Source organism: Anarhichas minor, unplaced genomic scaffold, assembly GCF_050575085.1.
Source record: "Anarhichas minor isolate MPS153535 unplaced genomic scaffold, ASM5057508v1 ptg000054l, whole genome shotgun sequence".
NCBI classification, from domain to species: domain Eukaryota; kingdom Metazoa; phylum Chordata; class Actinopteri; order Perciformes; family Anarhichadidae; genus Anarhichas; species Anarhichas minor.
The window spans coordinates 1887805-1903489 of NW_027466500.1; the positions used below are offsets into that span (position 1 = coordinate 1887805).

The 15685-nt window shown below is 43.5% G+C and overlaps 1 protein-coding gene across 1 annotated transcript in view; it reads left to right on the top strand.

Annotated features, from left to right (window-relative positions):
- The window catches only part of ank3a (ankyrin 3a), an 86511-nt gene that overhangs the window by 50111 nt on the left and 20715 nt on the right, over positions 1–15685 (top strand). Inside the window, exons 24-34 of the mRNA XM_076075821.1 lie at positions 2733–2856; positions 6481–6583; positions 8098–8207; positions 10006–10230; positions 10460–10614; positions 10996–11207; positions 11421–11628; positions 12011–12107; positions 13255–13483; positions 13577–13702; positions 14035–14157. Coding sequence (XP_075931936.1) covers positions 2733–2856; positions 6481–6583; positions 8098–8207; positions 10006–10230; positions 10460–10614; positions 10996–11207; positions 11421–11628; positions 12011–12107; positions 13255–13483; positions 13577–13702; positions 14035–14157 — 1712 coding nt within the window. The remainder of the gene's footprint in view (positions 1–2732; positions 2857–6480; positions 6584–8097; positions 8208–10005; positions 10231–10459; positions 10615–10995; positions 11208–11420; positions 11629–12010; positions 12108–13254; positions 13484–13576; positions 13703–14034; positions 14158–15685) is intronic.

A 15685-nucleotide genomic window follows, 5' to 3' on the forward strand; every position in this document is an offset into this window, starting at 1 on the left:
TGATGGTGGTTATTTCATCATTATTCTAGCCCCACTCCCAGCTTGACATGCAGCCAGACTTCCACCATAGAGGAAGAAAAAAACAGGAGTGTCCAGTGAGAGTTCTCCTCTTCTCTCCGTCACTGTCTCTTCTGCGGATGTTCCCAAGCATTTTGCTCAAACAACCTGTCAGCTGACTCTGCTCTCCACAGAGAGAGGGTAAACACTTTCAGTGCGGCCCCTTGTTGACTCTCTTCAGCCGGAGTTTGTTGTGGATGCTGGTGAGCCAAAGGGCGCACCGAGACTTTCTCTCTTTAAATCCCATCAGATGAGCTTTTTTGAGCCGCCTGCAGGAGAATTAACCCCCGGTGTGACCGCCGATGGCAGATGGCTTTGACTTCTACTCTTTCTTCACAGCGATGTGCACTTGTCTAAGTGCTGACTTAGAAAGAGCTTGAATTGTGTTTATTTGCGGTGAAAGATGCGGCAGAGATGTGCGCACCGGCGGCAAACGCGCAAGTTGGTCTGAGTGGAGTTAAGTGCGTGGGGTGAAGAGAGGGCAACATTTTCCATCAGCGCCAGAAGCACTGAATGGACTACTTGATAGTCCTCGATCACCTCTAACTGGATTTACTGTTCATCCTGGGGACGTTTTTAACGGAGCTTTAGAAAAATAGAAATAACCCAGAGATATCAGAAGAGTTGTGATCAATATGGCTGCGTTGAACAAAGGTAAGTCGTTAGAGCATCAGATGAAGTTTAAATGGTCGTTCTTTGGTGTTTTGAAGACTGCGGTGTAAAAAATAGAATAATAAAAAAACACATAAAACACAGAGGATCGACCGATAGACAGAACGTGGAGTGTCATGAGAACCGATGTGAAATTAGTCATTATTATTTCTTTATGTTATTGGATGGTGAAGATTGATGGCAATTCACTCAGCCTTTTACATTTATTTTTAGTTTTTTACTGCTGTTAGAGAGAGTGAGGTTTAATGCGGTGACTTTGTACCACAGATGATAGCCAACAATAGGAGGGGTGTGTGTGTGTGTGTGTGTGTGTGTGTGTGTGTGTGTGTGTGTGTGTGTGTGTGTGTGTGGACGTGTCGGGGTGTGTGTGCGTGTGTGGGGTAACTGAGCTTGAATGGGACGGTGATACATTACAGCACCGGGGAGCCAATTGTCTCTCAGTTGTGTCAAGTCAGACAGAAACAGCTAGAAAAACACAGGAAGTTAGGTGATCAATTTAACCATCAGAATAAAAGCATCACATAAACCTAAAGAATTATGCAGCCTGTCTTGAATTCTAAATCCGTAATATTATGTTAGTTTGCTTTCAGCTTTCTTCTTGCGTTGATATCTAAGGTTTCACATGATTAGTGTTAGACTAAAGGTGCATGTAAAGCTGCAGGCTCATCATTTTGCTCTGACATCCAAGCATGTTAGGATACTGGGGGAAAAAAAACACTAAATTTCCAGATATAACAGTTCCTTCCTCAATTAATGTCACTTTTATTTCACTGGAAACATATTGCAGTTTGTCTTTACTCTCATGTATATTGATTAATACAGCATTGTCTTCAGAATAGTTGAGGGTAGTTCTGGGATTAGGAAATTAAGATGATAAAGTGTACGCAGAGAGAAACTAAAGAATTTTCTTGAACTCTTGATTCAATGCATTGAACATAATGATATATTGTCAAAGTATTTGGCTGCACAGAGCCAGTGCATATGACTTTTCTATAGGTCTATATTCCTGTTGTAGACAGTAGAAGTTGGTCGTTTGTGTAATAACACAGAGGGATGTAAAGCAAACCCAATTGAAGCACATGAATTAACTTAACTTAAACTTAATATTCCGTTAACATTTTGCGTTGGGGAGTTCATTTGGTCACGTGGTTCCGTGAGTTTTAAATAACAGGTGTTCATTTCATTGTTTTAAGCGAGGTTTGACGACCTAAAAATCTTTTCGCCGACGGTTTTATTTTGAAATGTGACACCGGAAACGCCTACTTACCGTTGTCATCCAGCTTGACACTGGTGCTGGTGTCTGATCGGAGTGCGGCAGTATTGAAGGCAGGGGGAGGGGCTGCGGTGAAGGAGCACAGTGTTGCAGGCAGGACAGAGCCGGACATGAGGGAGAAGGGGAAACACAGTAGCCGCTCCGCCGGCTTCATTGACCGGCGTGTCATCGTCCACCGGTCCGCCGATCGAGGTGCGGTGCGGTTCTGCATATTCTCTGTTTATTTGCTCATGCTTTTTGGTCGCTGTTAAACCCTCTGCGCTCTGCCTGTAGAGTGTTGTGAAAGGAGCTGCGTGTGGTTTTACAGGAGAGATCCAGATATACCGCAAAGTGGCTTTGCTGCTGCCTCTGATGGCATTAATCCTCTAAAACATGATTATTGTCTAACCTCTAAACCAGTCAATCATCGGTGCTGCTCAGTCCTCCAGCTTCATGTTGTTGTTGTTGTTGTTGTTGTTGTTGTGTCACAGCCAAATGAATAGACACAGTTGCAGTGGGCTATGCAGTTGCAGTGATGTATGTTGGGTTAAACAGCAGAGTGCTTTAGATGAATGATCCAAGGCCTCCTCTAAGTACCATGATCAAATAAGTGAGAGACTGATGTCAGCAGTGAGGGTTGTTGTTTTTCTTCCTGAGGTGCCGCATCGCCTCTATTTGCCCGGATTGGCTTATGAAGTTAACAGGAGGATTTTATGATATCATCCCCCCCCCCCCCCCCTCCCCCTACCAGGTGAGGATGCGTTGACCGGGGACACGGACAAATACCTGCGGCCTCAGGACCTCAAAGAGCTGGGGGATGACTCTCTCCCTCAGGAGGGGTACATGGGTTTCAGCATAGGAGCCCGCTCAGCCAGGTAAGCACCTGTCATTTATATTGTGAATGTCACTGATGTTCTCTGGTGCAGTGCTGATAGCTATTTGCTCCAACTTGTCCGTAGAATATTGTGGCCAGGTTATGTTTGTATATATCTGATGTTGATGGTGTGGTTGCATCTGCGCATCAGATATGGTGTTGTTGGACTGAAACAGATCATATAATGTACAGCCCCTCCAACACACACATAAACTCAGACACAAACACACACACTGACACACAACAGAATAATGGAAATCGCTGGAGAAAGCAGCTGGAAAGTTGCCATCCAATGATTCAACCTGACAAAATGATTCAGCGTTTTATGTGGCCTCAGTCAAAGCCAGGCAAAGATTACAAATGGCCCATAGTGTAACACAAGAGATATAAGCTGTATCTTTGAACTGTGAGGCCTTTGATACTCTCCGGGAACAGCTGCTCATCGAGATTCGGCACAGGCCGAACGACAGTTTCAGATAGTGAACAAAGTATGGAGTGGAAAACTGTCAGGCTCTGGCGAAAACACATCGGCAGCACACAGGACAAGTGCTGTGCAGCCCCAGAGTGTATATTGTAGCCACACGGACAGATGGCTGATGTACTGTGATGGTTAGATTGATAAAAACAACGACACTAACTGTGACAGGGAGCTGCTAACACCAGCGGGTCGCTAGAAAAACATGGGCAACAGTGAATTAAATGGAGATATTCCACAAACAAGCACGTTTGACGAGCCCAACCGGTCGTTTACTGGAAAGACATTTGAAGTGAATTGTGTGAATTGTTGTTAGGAGTTCAAAATATCTAAATTATGATAGTTAAGAGGTTTGGGACCACATTTGAGGGTTTGAAAACTGCTGTTTTTTTTACTATTGTTGACAGTTTATTGGTATTTAAGGGTACTACAGAGAAATTATATTGGGAAAAATAATATCTCCATCTGCTCCAAATTAGAGCTACATACTTGAACTGATCCTTTATGCTGCTGCTTTTGTGTAATGCATATGAAGTAGAAGAATATTAAGCTAAAAAATTATTTTAAAATCGTTGAGAATTATTTCTTCGTGGGTAAAATGTTGTGAAATCTTGTATTTTATTGATCAACGAATGTATGATGAAGTTCTTTCCTTCTCCTTACTTTCTGTTTATGACATCGACATTGCATGGTTTGCTTTTTGAATGGGCTGCACACACACACACTTAACTAGTAGCACACCACCATGCAAAAGCACAGCATCAATGTCGTATGGGGTAAAGAAATGAAAGCCACATCATGCTTGAATGTCTTCAAAATGCTTCGCTTTTCACTCTTCTATTTTGTTCTTTTCCTTGTTTTCCTGCACCGTGTCCCTCATTCTAGCCCTAGACTCAGGTAAGAACAGAGTAGTAGTTGTAGAAGTAGTAAGCATCATTAGTCGTGAATGGTGTGCCCTTCCCCTGTTTAACCCTGTTCAACCCTACACCCATTAAAACCACCAACCCAAACCATGACTCATCCATTGACCATCATCCAGTGTTGTCGTCATTCTGTTTGTGGTAACAGATTTGTCACTTTCTTGCTGTCACGTGTTGTAATTTTTGAGATCGTCGCTCCATTTAAGCTGATCACCATCCATCATGTTTTCTAATCCGTCTTAAAAAAGAAAATGTTTTTGATGCAGGTGTGGAAAAGAGGCAATCGTTCTCGGAATGAGAGAATAAAAGCCACAATGTGTGTTGTTGTTTTTTTGCAGACGTTTCTTGGAATAATTCCACAACTTTTTGAGGTGGCTTGTTCTTAAGTGGCACTTATAATATATATATATATATATATATATATATATATATATATATATATAATTTTGTTGTGCCACTGGGTGTAACTTCCAGGGATCAAACACATCAGTTTCTTAATAATACGCCCCTTTTATCCCCTCTATTTACATGTGGAGTAATTGAAGATTTATTCAGGATTAACATGGATGTTAAATCACGGTTTGCAGAGATGGAAACTTAACGGCCTGATATTTCGCTGGAAATTTGCTCCAGCATTTAGAAATCATGGAGGACAGACACAGGCATCAAACACACACTGATGCATTTGCGCGCAACCACTCACGTGTACGCACAATAACACAAACGACTGTCCACACAGTTGCCTTCCTAAAAGCACAGGACCATTGGTGGTGCCAGGCCGAAAAAAAATCCAGTGATTTGGACAATATGAAGTGTAGTTTACCGCGAGGAAGACAGACTGATTAAAATGAATGGAGTGGTGTGGAAAGAGGAGTCTTCCATTGAGCGAACTGCTCGTTAAAACAGTCGAGTCTTAGTAACATCAGAGATGGTGGAGATAGAGGAAGAGATGAAGGGGACAGCGGTGGCATGACAAGCAGAAATAAATGACAGACAATAAAGAGGACAACCAAGATCATTAGAAGGCACAGAAGGACATTGAGAAGCGTAAGTGTTTCGGGAGGAGAGGAGGATGGACAGAATGAGAAAGAGGAGGAAGCTGTGAAGAACAAACAGGGTGTGGGGGTGGGGGGGGGGGGGGATAGTATAGTGCTGCCATGCCAGCGAGTCCATTCAGGCCGTACAGAGTTGCTTGGTAACTTCGATGGTGGGGTAGGCAGGCTGTGCTGAATAAAGGGCTTCTCTCTGTGCTGAATAGTGTGCCCACTCAAACACGCTGAGCTCTGCATTCCCCCCTCCGCACTCGCACACAGGACACATCAACACACACACACGTACAGTATACAAAATGAGGCTTTTGTCGGTGGCATCGTATCTCCTCGCAAGCCCCTCGTAGTGCACAAACGCACACTCATCATAAACGCCGTTTGTATGCCCTTAACAAGTGCGCACAATTTAAATGTCTGTATCGTGATTGTGCGTCGGCTCTTCTGCTCTGATCTAAACCCTGTAGCAAAAAAAACAGCACAGGACAAAAAAAAAAAAAAAACCCTGAAAGGAATCTACAGCACCGCATTGAGCCCGAGAGGCTGCAAAAACAGGCACACGTCACCGCGCACACAGCCATAAAGCAGACTGCAGCAGGACGGATAGAAACGAGCAGCTTCCCTTTTTATATCTCTGCTGCTCAGAAACGGGTCTAGGTCAGCTGCTAATCTTAGAATGAAGCGGTGTCAGTCTTCAAGCTCGAGTCGTTTGAGACACTCTTGAGCAGATCCCGTCCCTTTTTTACTGTCTACGCAGGAAACGTGTCAGCGAGCTGCGCATACTCTCCCCAAATCTGTCATATTTCATCATTTAGACACACTTAGTGACGTCTGTGTTCATGATGCGCACCAAACCACACCTCTGAACAGCCGTCTGTGTTTTCTTTCAGTCTCTTCCTCTTCCGCTCTATCTCTCAATGCAAACAAACTGACCTCGCTCACATTTCCATCTCTGAATAACCTGCTGCAGTTTCTTATCTCTGTCAAACTGCGGGCTCTGAAGCCTCTCTCTCTCTCTCTCTCTCTCTATTTTCCACTTATACCTTTTGGACTCTCTCCGTCCAGTAAGTAAAAGAGACCTGGTTCCCTGGAGGTTGCATGTAGTAATGGATTCCTTGCTTTTTGTTTTATGTCGTGTTCCCCTGCCCGTCACTTTTCACGCCGGGTTGCGTGGTAACATGTAGCCTCCGCTCCTTCAGTTCGGATAGGTCCAACACACTCAACCGGAGCTCCTATGCACGGGACAGCATGATGATCGAAGAGATTCTGGCGCCCACAAAGGACACGGTAAGATACATTTCTTGTCTTTCTTTTCTTGCCCTTTTCTCCTTCTCTCTGTATTTGTCCATTTTTTCCTTCCGTCGTATCTTTAGCGGTCTGTTTTTTAAGCTTCAGTGTCTCTTCTTCATCGAATTCCCTGGGGGTCTTTCTGTCAGTGGCCTGGTGAGAAAAAGCACGCTGGGTAGAATTAAATCAGGGTAGCTTTACTTGTGTTGCACAAAGGTCATAACAGAAGCAGCGTTGACGCCATGCTTTCTTTTGCCAAAGTGCTGAGGGAGAGTGTATAGCACCTTGACGAAGAGTTTATTGAAACCTAAGGGCTTTGGGGAGGCCCCTCTTTGCTTCCTCACGGAAAACACGCAGCCCTCTGCAGAGCTCGTCTAGCCGGTCCAGGGCTTGTTTTGGTGGTCAGGAGCAAAAACAGAAACTGTAACCTCTTCTCAGAAACAATATTAGGGACATAACCGACAGGTTCAATGACATCATTACCCAAGATCTCGAACTATACATGGCCAAAATATGCACTCTTCAACTCTCTTCTGTAACAAAAATAAGCAAATGTTTTGGACTTCCAACGGGCTTCCCATTACATTGGTATCATATCAAACTGAAAATATACATGAGATCAAATCATTTCTTCCTCCACGGTGGTCTGTTCATCGTTGTATAATCTGCTACATACGCAGGATGAAGTTTCAGTTATTTAGGATTTGTTTGACTAAATTGTAGAACCATCTAATCTTCACAGAGATAGGATCATGTTTCCTTTTGTGGAAACTCAATCTTTTAGTAAAACAAAGCTCCACGAACTCATTTGTCTGGACGTCAAGTGTGACTTCTGAACTGTCTCTCTTCTCCCCTAAGCTTCAGAGTGTCTGTAAAGACATTTCCTACTTGGTTGACCCACTCAATAAGGTATAAAGAGTTCACGGATGTCCGACTCATTCGTCAGTTTTGTTATCGTCACTTGTGGTTCAGCTTCCATTGCTCTTGAGTTTTGTATATTTGTTTGTTTTGGATCCATGCCGTTCTCATCTCATTCATTCGTGCTGGTCTGTGTTTTGGTCGTTCCCACGTTACTTTCAGTGTACTTGAGTTCTCATGATTCGATGTTCACATACATCATCATTTAATAAAGCTGGTCTCCGGTTCCTAGTTTCATAGTTGCCGGATGTAACTTTTGTACGTTTCAGTGTAGCACATTCACCGTGTTATTTATTGTGTCTTTTTGTCCTGATCGTGGTGAGTTAAAAAGACGTACATGTTATCAGCTCATTGCCCCATACCATGCATGGTAGAGCAAAAAGAAGGGAGGGTTATGTGGTGCAATGATTCATAATTAGCTCTTTTTTGTCTTCTTGGTTAGCATCTTTTCTTCCATTTAAAATAGTTTTTATTTTTGTCCCTTTTTCCTCCTTCCTCATTTTTTCCCCTCATATCTATCTGCCGCTCCTAATCCTCCTCTTTCTCCGTCTCATCTCTTCTTCCTCGTCTCTTCGCCTCTCTCTCTCTTCTCCCAGCACCTGGCCGTGACCAGTGACTACAGCTCTGAGTGTATGCGGCGCTACAGCTGGACTCCGGACACCATGGACCACAGCCACAATACTGTGTCCAGTCCCATTCACTCTGGGTAAGACCAGCCGCACTGTCTCATCCAATCTGTTTACCAGCGTGCACACACACACACACATACCCTACATTCAAAAGCTGACATATACACAGCATGCACATTCACATAACTACTGCATAAATAACACATTTTCTATGCTCACTGCACACAAAACTGGTGTATTGTATTCTGTTCTCCCCTTAAGAGTCAATATTCAGCAAACCCTGCAGCACTGATGCAGACATGATGCAGAGCTGTGGGCTTTCTGCAGCGCTGCTATTGTACACATTACATTACAGCAACAAAAGACGCAGTCCTGTCCTCTAAAAGCTCTCATGTCATACCACAAGTCTAAAGACACGGTCCAGATGTCACCCTCTTGTTCACTGACATCAGGCTCTATTTCTGTCATCACAGAAACAAAGAGCAGACTCTGTGTGAGCTCATGGCACAGTAGCTCGTGTGTTTCATTTGGATAAGATTTCGCTCTCATTCGCATACTTTGAATATATGACATGCTCTCGATGAATGATGCTGTCTTTGTACAGAAGCTAATGCCTAATTTGCTCAGAAATGAGATACTGGAGTGTTTCATGTCCAGTTTTGTTTGACTCATTCTTAGGCCTTGTGTGTTTGTCTGTCTTTGTATTTATTGTTTTGTTCTTTGTAATTCCGTCCTCAGTGTGTCTTGTGTTTTCCGTTGATTTCCCCCCTCTGCAGTTTTTTAATCTCTCCTTCATCTTCAGTAGTTGCTACAGATCCCAACAGTGATTGTGAAACGTTGATACTAAAACTAGGTTCTGGGGGTTTGCCTCCTGCATTGCCTCCATTGTGTTTATTTTCCAGCCTCTCCTCCCCGCTCCCTCAGTATGACTCCAGGTGATGACTGAGTTCGCTGCTCTCACCCATGATGCCGCAGTGACGTCACTCTCACTCCTCCACCTCTGTCTCCCTCTCACCTCGACACTCTCTCTCTTCCCCACTTGGCCTTCTCTCCTCCGCTCTGTGCTCGTCTCATCCGTGTGGTCTGGTGTTTCATTTGCACTGCCTAGATATTAGAAGTGTGTAGTCAACGTGTTTGGTAGTCTCTTCATTGATGTGCCATCTCTCTTCCTCTCACAGCGCACATTGAAAATACATCTTGCTCATAACGTTACAGGGATTCTGCTACGTCCAGCATACAGTATAGAAAAAGCAGCCATACAGTACATATCACTGGTAGTGAAAAGAACAGCCACGTTTGGCTTTAGGCTTAAGGGCTGCTCATAGAAAATACACCCTACTCCATCTTAACTCTTTACTTGTGTCAATGACTATATGGGATGCCAGAACCTGCTCTTTATTTGAAGACACATCACATATGAATCACATTAATCCTATCTTGGTGAAACATCTGTGCAGGTGTTTTAATATTTGATCACCTGGTGCTGATCACCATTTGATGCTGCTTTAGAGGAACTGAAATGTGGCAACACTCTCACCTTCAGCCTCAGGATGGAAACTAAACTTTCTGCAACTTCCTTAGCACCCTGTTTAGTTTCAAACTGTGTTTTAATGTTCTAAATTGAGGAAACTGAAGGTGAGAGCTGCCAACTTTCAGAGCTCAAAGCATCTTTTTTCTTCTTCTTCCTATCGTTCTATCTCTTGCTCTTTCTCTATTTTTGTTATTTTCTCTCTTTTCCTTACTTTGTTTGGGTGTACGGTGATCACAGCATGGGAAACGTCCTCCTCACTTGTGTCCGTGGTAAAGCTTCCTTCTATCTTTCTGTCTGTCTGTGTCTTTTCCTCCTCTTAACATTGCTCCTTTTACACCTTGCAGGTTCTTGGTCAGCTTCATGGTGGATGCCCGAGGTGGCTCCATGAGAGGCAGCCGCCACAACGGCATGCGCATCATCATCCCTCCGAGGAAGTGCACGGCGCCCACACGCATCACCTGTCGCCTGGCCAAAAGGCACAAGCTGGCCTACCCCCCACCCATGGTGGAGGGAGAGGGGCTGGTCAGCCGGCTGGTGGAGGTTGGACCAGCTGGGGCTCAGTTCCTCGGGTAGGACGCTTGGGATTTTTTTTTACTTTGTGTTGATGAGTCTTCTGCAGATAGTGGAAAAATCTGAGATATCTCCTGATATCAACTTAGAATATCATGACTCATAAAATGGTTATGGATTGCCAGTGAAGCTAATTACTATAGTTATTATTAAAACCTCAAAGCTGCCATAAAGTTCGGGGTTTCTTTTACTTATTTAAGTTTCATCGTGTTCTATTTTCTCTTTCAGTCCTGTGATTGTGGAGATCCCTCATTTCGGTTCCATGCGGGGGAAAGAGAGGGAGCTGATTGTGTTGAGGAGTGACAATGGTGACACGTGGAAGGAGCACCAGTCTGACGCCAGACCAGAAGACCTCTTTGAGCTGCTTACGGGAATGGATGAAGGTAAAGGAAAGGTTATTCTGTGTGTTTTTAACATTTATCAACGTTAGTTTGTACAAAGACAGTTTTTGTGTCCGCAGTGAATGGATGAAGGTGAACTGAACCACTTAGGAAAACCTACACCACATAACCCAGGGCTATATGTCAGCTGGTGACCTAGAAAATCTAACTTTCACTCCAGAAACAAGTTTTTCCCTCTGCTTAGCCTATTTACTGTCCTGTTTTGTAGTGACACTGACCAAAATGTCATACCTAAATAGTACCTAACGTTAACATATATTTATAAAGTCAGAACGTGTATTTAGTGACTTCCTCGGAAAGAGACAACAACCATTAAATGTTGCTTAAAGATCACATTCATGAGAGCAACATTTTATGTCACAGAGCTGGACAGTCCTATCGAGTTGGAGAAGAAGCGCATTTGCCGCATCGTCACCAGCGATTTCCCTCAGTATTTTGCCGTGGTGTCGCGGATCAAGCAGGAGTCTAACCACATGGGTCCCGACGGAGGCATGCTGTCCAGCAGCACCGTGCCCATGGTCCAGGCCTCGTTTCCACAGGGGGCGCTCACCAAGAAGATCCGTGTTGGCCTGCAGGTACGGCAGGAATCTGTTTCATGACTCGGCTGTTTCTTTGCAGATACTGTCCACTGACCTATTATATATTTATGTTCCTGACCTATTTGTGGTTGAATATTTGATTCCGCCTGTCATGCCCTGGACGCTTTTATTTCATAGAAAGTTCAGGGAACGTTTGACCGACCATTTCATCAACACCGTTTTCCTCTGTCTTCCCGTGTTTCTGTTCAGGCCCAGCCTGTGCCAGACGACATGGCGAGGGCGATCCTCGGAAACAGAGCCACCTTCAGCCCCATCGTCACTGTTGAGCCAAGGAGGAGGAAGTTCCACAAGCCGATCACTATGACGATCCCCGTCCCGCCTCGATCGGCAGAAGGCCATCCCAGCGGCCACCGAGGCGACGCTGCACCCTGCCTGCGTCTGCTCTGCAGCATCACAGGCAAGTAGACCTGAAGATAACTGGAGCACGACAGCACTGCAGCATTTCCTCTATCCCAAATGCTTCTACAGGCCGAGCATTAACTTATTTACTACACATACTTTGACAGTCATTGTATCCTTAGATGCTAATAAATGTGTTAAGCGACACCAGCCGTCGTTGGTCATCCATTTATTTCACATGAAGCAGGGTTGTTGACTCAGAGTCACTATGACTTGAATAGCCGTGGGCACATCAGGAATACTTTGATGTAAAAAAAGCCACCGGTCGATAGAGGGAAGATGAAGCGCTGAGCAGATAAAAGGATGAGGATTACAAAAGCTCAAGCTCTGGCAAGGTTGGAAAGGCAGTGAGCTCATCTTTTGTGCCTTGTTCCACGCAGGAGGGACGTCCCCAGCCCAGTGGGAGGACATCACAGGGACCACACCGCTGTCCTTTGTTACCGATTGCGTCTCCTTCACCACAAATGTGTCGGCCAGGTGAGACTCATACTGAACTGCTCTATTTCTATATATATATAGCATGCCATGTATTTGATCACTATAAAAAAATATTACAACCATTTTTCTGAAGCTGAGTAATTAACACTTCATTGATCTTTCACTGTAGTGTCCTCATAAAGATGTCATAAAGTCTTGCTTCTCTTATTTTTCTTGTAGAAATTAAGTACATGTTGGTCCTGTTGGTGATCTAGAGACGATTAGGCGTTCAAAAAAAATTTATCTGCCATTATTTTGATAATAAAGTCATTCTTCAAGCAAAACTGACCATAATTGAATGGCTCCAGGTTTAACGGGTCTTTGCTTTCTGAAGTTGTAATGGACTAAACGATTCATCGAGAAAATGATTGACAGATTAGTCGATAATGAAAATAATAGTTAGTTGCAGCCTCAGTCCTACCACTCTGAAATATAGATGTAAATCCACAGGAGTTTTTAAATCGCTGCCAGAAAACATCTCAGTGTGCCTCAAAATGGTGACAGTGCAGTACCAGGAAGCAAGGAAAAGTTGGCAGTGAATCCCAAAATATATCACAAGACAAAAACTCAGATTACTGTCAGTTGGCAAAATTCAACTCTGGACAGCTTAATTTTTCTTGACTTTAGCATCTCATTTTTTCTTTTACTACACACATAAGCAAGTTCCCCACTTGCCTGACTCTACATGTTATTGGCTGACTGGTACACAAGTCATGTTGACCATACATTGTTGAGACTTGCCTCTAAACTGACCTCAGCAAGTGAACTTCTTGGTTATAATACAAAAAAAGTAATGAGCCGTCATCCTAACTAGACTGGGATCATGTGGCAAGTGTGCAGCCTGATATTAACTGAGCACCCTTTTGGTGTTCTGTTATTAGATCACTACTCAGCTGTCATGTGCTTGTGTTCACCCTTCAGAGAATAAACCCAGCTCGTTTGATTTATTGCTCGAGTTTCAGTCTGATACAAAAATGGCTTAAATGTGCAGCGCAGAGTTCCAAACGTTAAGCTGTTTTAAATCATCCTCATATTAAGCTAATTGTTCACTTGGCTCACTTCCAAATTTGTCGTTCTTTTTTGTGTCTCCTCTCCTCTTTCCTTCTCTCCTCTCCTCTCTTCTTTCGTCCTCTCCTCTCCTCCACAGGTTCTGGCTCGCAGACTGTCACCAGATTCCTGAGACGGTGAGTCTAGCGTCTCAGTTATACCGGGAGCTGATCTGCGTGCCGTACCTGGCCAAGTTTGTGGTGTTCGCCAAGATGAACGACGCTATTGAGGCTCGGCTGCGCTGCTTCTGCATGACAGACGACAAAGTGGACAAGACCCTCGAGCAGCAGGAGAACTTTGAGGAAGTGGCCCGGAGCAAAGATATCGAGGTGGGGTCGTGTGTGTTCATGTGGATAAAAAACAAATTGAAATGCAATACATCCATTTCATTTAACCGCATGATGGTCTGTAAACTTCTGTAGGTTCTCGAGGGCAAGCCCATCCACGTGGATTGCTATGGCAATCTGTCCCCTCTCACCAAAAGTGGGCAACAGCTGGTTTTTAACTTCTTCTCCTTCAAGGAAAACAGGCTTCCTTACAACGTGAAGGTATGAAATGTATCCCTCCTCTCGCCCTCTCTCTCTCTCTGCTAGCTTTTACTGTCTATGTTTTTCACTCTGGTCTCCTTTGTAAATGTGCCTTGCTGATTACATCATGTCAGAAATGTCAGATCATCCTCTAGTAATCAGTCGACATTCATAGCAATAGTGATTTTCTTCAGAGCTACACACTAACTCAATTGTTGTCCTAGTCTTTTTTTACATGGATGGAAAGAAGAAAAGCTTTTTTACACATTTTCCACTTTGCATGGTCGTTCTTACATTTTTTTTTTTTTTGTCACGGTCAATTTATGATGCAATCCTTTTGCTGTCCTCTGCAGGTCAGAGATATGGGCCAGGAGCCATGTGGCCGCCTCTCCTTCCTGAGAGAGCCAAAATCCAGTAAAGGCCTTCCACAGGCTGCCATATGCAATTTGAATATCACACTGCCAACCCACAAGAAGGTAGGATCACCATGTTTGAATAGCTCATCCTTCCAGGCCATCTCATATCATCGACATGTAAATTAAATTAAAATACAGAAAGTGATGTTGTCCTGACATCAAGAGGAGCCATTGAAGTTCATTTGGTCTAGAAATGACTGCCTGCTGCTCGTGTCTTTTATTAGTGTTAAAGCCTGTGCCAGTCATAAGACCCCACAACGTACACATGCAGCCGCACTTGCACATCGTGCTTTGTTCTATTGCCTGGCTCACTGTGGGTACATGTGAATTATGCAAAAAGACGACTCTGTTTGTTTGTTGTGGTATCGATTGATCACAAGAAACTGAACTTATTTTGCTTTTGCTTTTTTGATTTTGCTGATTATTTTTGTATTAATCCCATAGATTTATTCTGATGCCTTTTGTTGTTTTTGCTGCTCCATTTTCATCCCCTAAATTTTATTTCCACCTCCCCGCTCATTATAATGTCCCTGCTCTCCATTGTGTCATCTCTCTCCTCTCCTGCAATCTGCATCTTGGAATACCACAGGATATGGAGTCTGATCCTGATGATGAGGTAAAACAGATTCTTCATCATCACATGGAACTGCTTCTTCTTTGTCGTCCTTTCTGTTGGCTTTACTGCAGATGCTGTAGTAAAAATGCGTGTCGCAGATATTTTGTCTCCGTACGGTACCTTGGTGTGAAAGATGCTTCGGACTGCATGTTTTTTTTACACAGCTAAGTGATTTCTGAAGTGACCCCATGTAGTGCATGAGTGGAAGTGGCAGTTGTTTTTAATCAGCAAGGATTTATTTATTTATTGATTTATTTGTATTCATCCCAAAGTGCAGTGGAGCCAATTGCTGTGCCACACCTCAGCTTGTTTTCCATCTCTATCTTCCTTTCCATACATGTCAAACAGGAAATCACCACGTCTCCATCCGTACTATTAACTCATAGAAAGTTTCACACGGGACTATGGTCAGCTTCAGATGAAACCCTGACTCTTATCATTTGTCTACTTAGTCATTGTTTTGTTGTTTTTGGGGTTTCCCTTCTTCACCCTTGTCCTTGGCTTGTTTGCAACAGAGAACACTAACTCTCTCAGCTGCATGTCAAAACATGTAGAGGAGACTTTAACCGAAGGAAGATGAGGCTGTTTTTATGTTTGAGTACTTACATTATAGTGGCCACGTGTGTTATAATACTTCTACATAAATATATTGACCCACCCACCGGACAAAATGTTGATATTGGACAATTCAGAAGGTTATTAAACCTAGATTATGTTCAGTAACAGCGTTTTTTAATGTTTAGTGACTATAACAACTAAAATATTCCAACAATAACTGCAGTATGATTAAAGTATGGTTAACTCTTGTGCATCCCTTAAACAACAACCAAATATGCATTCATTTTTAGAATATGAACCCTTTAAATTTCAGTTTGTTTACATAGTGCTCCGTAATACAGCAGCAATAACCCAAGTAGAAACCAGTAACATGTATTTCAATCCCCAGTTGTCTCGTGTGACACTTTAGGAACT